General features: G+C 32.8%; 1 protein-coding gene across 1 annotated transcript; it reads right to left on the bottom strand.

Annotated features, from left to right (window-relative positions):
- Positions 1–371: 371 nt before the first annotated feature.
- Positions 372–6,112, bottom strand: LOC105139350 (gamma-glutamyl hydrolase 2-like). The gene is made up of 10 exons (XM_011045750.1): positions 5,449–6,112; positions 5,011–5,097; positions 4,762–4,851; positions 3,754–3,848; positions 2,993–3,053; positions 2,218–2,307; positions 2,083–2,145; positions 1,274–1,362; positions 775–867; positions 372–685 (listed from the first exon to the last, which is right to left on the bottom strand). The coding sequence occupies exons 1-10, from the start codon at positions 5,905–5,907 to the stop codon at positions 586–588; spliced, it is 1,227 nt and encodes a 408-aa protein (XP_011044052.1). The 5' UTR covers positions 5,908–6,112; the 3' UTR covers positions 372–585.
- Positions 6,113–8,086: the final 1,974 nt, after the last annotated feature.

The raw sequence follows: 8,086 nt of genomic DNA, 5'->3' as shown, positions 1-8,086 counted from the left end.
ATGCCTTTTAAAGATTAAACTTCTAGTGTGCTCTTACCAAGCCTCTTCTTCAGGCTCGTGTCCCTTAATTTTAAGATCGAGATTTGACCTGTCTCTCGAGCTCCATATTAAAAGGACATAATAGAGGTAATTATCCTTGTAAGTCCGTTGTTATTGTTCAAATTCCAGCTAATCTTTCGTTCAAGTATTTGATGAGCGCTATCTTTATCTTGAATGTAACTCAAACACAATGCTCTGCCTATATATACCACATGAATACAAACAAGGCGTGCAATCCTCACCATTTTCCTAATTGTAATGTAAACAATTATTATTTAATTATATCTGATATTAAACACGCTGGTTACAGCATTATAAAAACATGGTAAGAGTTTTAATAATTGATTTTACATTCCGCATTACCTGTTAAGATTTTATTTTATTTTCCATTTAGTACATGCCTTGTTTAATAATAATTTCATGCTCTACCGTACATTCCATAAATCTTCAATATTAACAAATGGCAATTTACAGTGCAGTCCAATCTTCAGCCTAGACAATGATGCAATTTACGCGTTCGGACTTGAAGAGTTGAGTCCTAAATATTTACAACTTCACATGTCCATGACAATCACCATGCACAGCGCACCTCGTATACTTCGGTGCCTTTTGCTCTGCGAAGATGTAAACCTCATCATATCCCTTCCTATAGAAGAATAAAAGATGAGATGCGTATCAGTAAATGCAAGTCCCAAACTTGGTAGCAATCTAATCTCCAAGAGTCAATTCACTCACCCGGCTTTCCCGCAATATGTGGGACTGTAATTGTAGATTAAATTGGCGAGCACCTTCCGAGAAGATGGCCTGTTCAAGGACTTCCTAGCCTCACTGCAGCACAAAATAAATTATTGAAATCAGTTTCTTTTTTATCTAATCACTCTTCTTTAAACAACAAAGTACCATAAATAGATGAAAAGAAAGGTCATGAAGCACGCAATTGGACTCTTAATGTCCTGAGGTTTATGGACTTCCGACAGAGTTCTCACAAAATACTACAGAAACAATCATGCAGCCATCGTAAACTTGCTGTACCATGCATGTGAATGACATTTGCTCTTTTTAAATAATGCAACCTCAATTCAGAATGCAAACACTCGAATTGCCTTCTCAGCATGAGCTAACAACTTCTCAGCACAACAAAATCCAAATGCAAACACTCGAATTGCCTTCTCAGCACATCTCAAAAAAGTTTACAGCATGAGCTAACAACTTTTCAGCACAACAAAATCCTCACCTGACAAAGAAGTTTGCAATGTGTTGGGTAACTTGAATGGCATCCTCTGAGTGTGGAATCATTGATAAACCCCATTCAAAAGCATTTTTCTGGAAATCATTTGGATGACAAGACACATTTCAGTCATTAGTGATCCCATCACTATAAGCAATTATAAAATTGCAATAACAGCAGGCAGATCGGGGGCAGAATGAAAATTGACAATTGCACCATACCATGAGGGACCATTTGTTCAAAGCATCTAGAAGTTAAAGTTGAGCTATAAAAATACCATCATGTCATTCTATCCCCCACCCCACCTGGTATGCATCATGTTAGAGCTAATAAAAAACTGCCATCTTTCAACTTCACAAAAGAGCTCAGGCCTTAACTCTAGCTCAATTTGATTAAATTGAATACATGGATTACTGATCTGTGTAAAGGTACTCAACCATTCATAAAAATTTAGAAAGAAAAAAGAGAAGGTGAAAGAACCAAACTCAACTTAAAACACATATACACAAAACTTGCTTATATGACACCATTGCTGTAAGAAAATAGTTTTGCATGTATTTTACATATAGATGAGGAGGAATGGAATACCAAGAGTGAAAATTAACTTGAGAATTTCTCCTGCAACTACAAATCACATATAGATGCCTCCCTTTATTCCAAAACAACCTTTTTTAAGGGTATATGGGACTCATCATCCTTCCCAAATTTCCTGAGTATCTGACTCCATATTTCATACAAGTACGTATTTGACCAACCAAAACATGCATCTGCAAACAAATCACAATAGCTCTAATGCAAAGCACATATAGCAATACCTCAGGATGCCATTGGAAGGCAGTCACAGGATAGCCGCAAGCTTGTACAGTGGAGACATAGACCTAGAATAGATGTTGGGATGAGAATGAGAGCTCTTCCAGCATAATACATTGCAAAATTAATGCATCCATTACCTGGTTATCTTCATCTGTACTAGTAGTCAAGATCTCAAAGAAACTAGATAGATGTTCATTCTCCAGAAACCGTTGTGGTGAGATGCCATACTGTTGCAATGGAAAATCAGATAAGTTAAATAAAACAACATGACACAGCCTTCTGGCTAAAGGATTAGGATTCTAATTTCAGAATAACAGTGGAATTTTAAAGATTAAAGACAGCATTAACAAAACAATCATGATTCAACAGCAAGTAGAAAAACTTTGAATTGAGGGAAGCAAACAAGCATGGATCATCTACCTAATCTAATCGAAATTCTGGTAATGCCAAATATAAATATTTCCCAATAAAGGAAACACAAACAAGAAACTCTAGATCCCATATGAGCTCCCAACTACAGCATCTTTCTGTCTTTGACTTGAGTGATACTCATCAGCCAATGTATTTTAGTTAACTTTTGAGAGACTATTTTTCAGTATAAGAGTTAAAAATATGCTTGGGTTATGAGGAAATCTAATTTACTTTTTCCTTGATTTGAATTAAATGCATGTCCAGACATTCCTTGATCTCCAATCAAGAGGAAATGAGAAGGTAATGCTGTTTTATAAGACAGAACACTGCACCAAAATAAAATTATATATATATAAAAATCACATGCTCCTTTTTGAAGTTTAAAATGCCTTTTAGTAGAGAATCCTAAACAAAGAGAGAAAGAGGTAAAAGGGTATCATGTGTCACTATATTTTACCATGCAACCGAATTCCAAAGGTACTACTAGTTTTTTGAACTCACACGATGGTTTTGCATGACTAGGCAATCTGTACTCAATCTTTTAAGCAAATCTGGAGGAAATCTGCAAAGAAATGTCGATGTTAATAAGCATGCTTGGTACAGTTAAAAGTATCATTTTGCTGCTGTTGAAGCACAACAGAACTTTTATAAAGAAAACAAAATTCACAGTAAATGTCAAAGAAGTTAGGAGAAACTGTAGCAATGATGTGATAACCATATCAAAGCCAGGGAAACTTCTCCATGCTAGTAATTAAGTCGGACTAAAATCACAGGTAAGCACTTGGCATGTCGAACATGACATTGAGATAACAGCATACTACAAGTTAAGAAGTCAAACAAATATTGATGACCAAGGTGCTATTAATTGGGTTTTATGATTGTTCACTTGCATATAAGAGAATTAGAAAAACTAAAACACCGACAAAAAAAAAATCAACTTTCTCTTTTTAGATCATCTAAGAACTTAAAGTTTTCTTGATTTAGCAAAGTGATTATTGGTTTCAAGACAGATTCAGGTACGCTGGTCATTGAGACAAATCCCTGCTTGCAGGATAAGCACTCATTCATTGCTATTTGCATTGTTTAACACATTAGGATCCTTTTCTGGCTCTCTAAAGAAACTAAGAACCTCGTTAAAAAAACAAAGTGTATCATGTTTGATAAATACAAAGATTTGAGAATGCTTACGCTATCCAGCACATGAGGAATGCTTAAGCTTTTATCAAAGCTAACAAGATGGGACAAAATTACAGTGCATATACCTCCGAAAAACAGTTCCTTCGATATTTATGTTATTCATAAATTGAAGAGTAGAAGCCTGATCTGCTCCATTAAATGTTTCCAGAATTTGATTGTCCTATTATCAAGAAAAAACAGTCATGCTCATAATTGAAAACAAAGGGAGTTCAAAAATTGTTGTTCTCAGGCATTTCTCAAGTGAAAGGATCTTAGAGTTGTAAGAATTTTCACAAATAGTGTATTAATATTTGAAATAACTACTTGGACAGTTTGACATTGATGGATGATCAAGCAAACAAAACAGAAAAGGCCGCATGAAGTCAATTATCATTGCAACAACGTTCACACTGCTGATATTTTTCTGTAATATTAGACGTGAGGGGCCAAAAAGGAGTTTCTAGCACACTGCTGATATTTTTCTGTAATATTAGACATGAGGGGCCAAAAAGGAGTTTCTAACACTTCACAACTGCACTGTAAGGCTGTGTTAAGTTAATTATGCATCTCACAGGGAAGCAGAATCGTTAGGAATAAAGTTTGAGACGAGTAGCTTGGTGACACAGAACAAAGACCGATTGATGTAAAAGGGGTAAAAGACTCGGAGAATAGAAAAGGGATAGATAACCAAGAATAACCAAGCTAATTTCCTAGATAGCAACAAAAGCTTCGTTGAATACACTGCAAAACACTGGAGGAAATCCACCTCTGTAAATTGAAATTGAAATTCTCAATTTAATATCATAATGACTAAAAAAATACACATTGTGTGCTTACATAGGCACACCAAAAGTCCTGAAGAGTCCTAATCACTATCGGCTATATATGATAAAACAAAAACACCCTACTGATACTAATAGTGATAAAATCCTAATTAATACCAAATATCCTAATAAGATAATAAATTGATACTTCTTCTACTTGCACTAAATCAGTCGCACATGATGGAAAATATGGGAATGATTGGAATGGAAATGTTAGATCATTACGGTCTATATATCCATACATTTTAGGTATTATGGACTACACATTACCTCACTAATGATCATTGTCAGGATTTCAAAGCCTAAGCAGATGGCATATACTGGGAAATGGAAGCCTGCATCATTCTTTGCTAAAATTTCCTGCAAGTTAAATACGATTGAATTGATAGCAGCTAGGAGGGTAAACCAACAGTACAATTTCCTATGTTTTCTTTTATTTATTTATTTGTGGTAAACTCCCAATACATTTCAAACGTGGAGATTCAAAACAAATTTTTATTATTTTACAAAATTACCAACCTTGAAAACTGCCTTCACAGTGTCGAAGTATAAACCAGTTTTAGCCCAGCCTCCTGTAAAGAGCACTCCATTTACCAGATTGAGCTTCTGCAATGCAACAACATAGAGCAAGCTTGACCTAATGGATATAACAAAAAGTCATGCTATCCCTTCTAATGATCATGCACAAAACTTTATATAATTCAGAATTTTGTATTTGATTTTTAAATTTTTTTTTCATCAACAAAGTTTTTAACTCCAAATCATTAACTCAACTAAGCATACTTAATTTCTGAATTATTAAAAAAAATAAAACTATTTCATTTCTCTAAATTACAATCAAATAAAAAAGCTCAAGAATTTCTCATTCCATTTTCCAAGTTCATCTTATCTGACGATCCATCTCCCTCTACTCGCTATAAAATAAATATCTGCACTTCTCCTTTAAAATCTCAATACCTCGAAAAGAATCTCTCGTGGCTCGTTATAAATCAAGGGAATAACCCTGGCACCAGCCGATTCAACAAACTTAACGTACGACGCCGCAATATACGAAGCGTTCGTCGCGTTGTTCAGCCTTCCGGAGGCACCGTCGCCTGGATGACTCAAAATTCCAATCACCGGCCGGAAATTCAACTTGATGTCCGGGGCCGAGCACCTAGGCATTGAAGGCGAGTCATCATCAGCGAGTTGACTCGGGGGGAGAATCGAAGGAGAAGAAGTTGTAGCTGTTGCTGCTCGAGCTAGGGTTAGCTCTTTAGAGAGTGACATTAAGAAAGGGATCCAAAGGTAAGTCCACATGTCTGGAGCAGTAGAGGAGGAGGAGGTTGAGGTGAGGGAAACGGCGGTGTCGTTTTGGAGGTCAGAGGTTTTGGCGGTAGGGGTAGAAGGGGAATTAGAGAGGAAGTGCGAAGGCATCTTGGAAAATTAGGAAGTAAATTAAGTTAGGGTTTGTGAGAGAAGGCGGAGCAGAAGGCATGTGAGAGGGGGTATTTGACATTGAAGAGGGAAGGGGGAGAGAGGGAGAGAGTGCCGGCTGGTTGATTGCCGTACTGTTGGGAATGCGAGGGGGCTGTGAGGGTGGCGAGCTGAGCACGACAAATTGGACAAGAGAGAAGGATTTAGCAGTGGCTACATGTGTGATGGGACAATTGGAAACCAGTTATCTTCTTCCACGTGTATGTGTACAAAAACTGTCTTCAACCAATTTCAAATTTTAATTAAAAAGTATTTTCTTCTTGAATTCGTTTTGAAACATCTTTGAATTTTGAAAAAATAACCCTCACATTACTATAGGTTATTTTTTATCTTATCTTTATTATTTAAGGAATTACAATTTAATTTTTTTGGTCAAAACAATTTTCAAATTTAATAAAAAAATAATTTTGAAAAAGTCACCCTCAAATTTTTTTCAGTCATTAATTTTGACACAAAAACAAAGAAAAATAAATAATTAAGGTATAACTAACACAGGTATAACTAACACATCTTAAGTGTTAAAACTACATAAAAAAAATAAATTATATTATAAAAAAAAAAAAAAACCTATGAATCTACAGGCAAGAATAATTGCTTCTTTCTCTTAGTCTTCTCACCAACCTGTTTGGTAATTAAGAAAGGTGGAGAAATTAAGGAAAAATATCTAAAATTTTAATTTGAGATTCAATTGATTTTATTTTAGTTTTTATTTTCAATCGTATATCCAAATGTTTTTCAAATTTTTAATTTTATATAATTTTGTTCTCACTAAACTCAATTATTAACTCTAAAATTTAATGTTATTTTTATTTTAGTTTTTATTTATGATTTGTTGAACTCTTAATTAATTATTAAAATTATAATTGTTTTTAATTTGATTCCTGATTTTATCAATTTCAACTCTTACAATCACATATTTTTTATTTTAATTTTTAATTTTGAATTTCATCAATCAAATCTCTAATTTTTTTATCAAATTTTAATATTTTATGCAATTAATTTTTTGATTTGACCAAAGTAACTCTTTAAAATTGCAACTCGTCTTTTAAACTTTAATTTCTTCCATTTAATGCCTAAATAGACTTCAAAAATCATTTTTTCTTGCAATTAACTCCTTCCAAAATTCTCATTAAGTCATTACCTATTTAAATTTGTATTTATTTATGTTAAATAAAAATACTTTTATCAATAGGATCTTTTGTAAATCAAAACTGAATTGTTAATTTTATATGTTTTGGTCCTTCAACCTTTCCACTTGTTGCTTTGGTCTTTCAGCACCAACTTGGACAATGTTCTAGGATTTCTTAATATATATCCTCTTGTTTTTTGAATTTTTTTCTATTTTTTCTCTCTTCTTTTCTTGATTTTTTTGTAAGGTCAAAAATAAATAACAACAAATACTTTCATCTTAAAAAGTTAAGTTTGTAAAAGATAATGATTAGCATTACATTGTTACTAGACCATCTTTAGCATAATAAATGGCTAGTAACTGTTGAGACACATACTAACACAAGTATAACTAAAACATCTTAAGTACTAGAACTACATAAAAAATATAAATTATATTATAAAAGAAATAAAAAAAATAGCCTATGAATCTACAAGCAAGAATAATTGCTTCTTTCTCTTAAGTCTTGTCACCAACCTGTTTGGTAATTAAGAAAGATGGAGAAATTAAGGAAAAATATCTAAAATTTTAATTTGAGATTCAATTAATTTTATTTTAGTTTTTATTTTCAATTGTATATCCAAATGTTTTTCAAATTTTTAATTTCATATAATTTTATTTTTTCTATACTCAATTATTAACTCTAAAATTTAATATTATTTTCATTTTAGTTTTTTATTTATGATTTGTTGAACTTTTAATTCATTATTAAATTTGTAATTTTTTTCAATTTAACTCTTGATTTTATCAATTTCAACTCTTACAATCATATATTTTTTAGTTTGATTCTTAATTTTGAATTTCATCAATCAAATCTCTAATTTTTTTATTAAACTTTAATATTTTATATAATTAATCTCCTTATTTGACCCAAGTAACTCTTTAAAATTGCAACTCGACTCTCAATCTTTAATTTCTTCCATTTAATGTCTAAATAGACTTCAAAAATCA

The sequence above is a fragment of the Populus euphratica genome, unplaced genomic scaffold (assembly GCF_000495115.2).
Source record: "Populus euphratica unplaced genomic scaffold, PopEup_1.0 scaffold90.1, whole genome shotgun sequence".
Taxonomy (NCBI): Eukaryota; Viridiplantae; Streptophyta; class Magnoliopsida; order Malpighiales; family Salicaceae; genus Populus; species Populus euphratica.
The sequence above is the reverse complement of the archived record's forward strand: the minus strand, read 5'-3'. Positions and strand labels throughout refer to the sequence as shown.

Bases quoted from the DNA above. Each gene is read 5' to 3' on its own strand.
- LOC105139350 (XM_011045750.1), bottom strand. From the start codon at position 5,907: ATGCCTTCGCACTTCCTCTCTAATTCCCCTTCTACCCCTACCGCCAAA. The intron at 1,363-2,082 runs GTATTGCTATAT...AATGATTTCCAG, and splicing joins CCTTCCAATGGCATCCTGAG to AAAAATGCTTTTGAATGGGG. The intron at 868-1,273 runs GTGAGGATTTTG...TTTGTGCTGCAG, and splicing joins ATTGCAAACTTCTTTGTCAG to TGAGGCTAGGAAGTCCTTGA.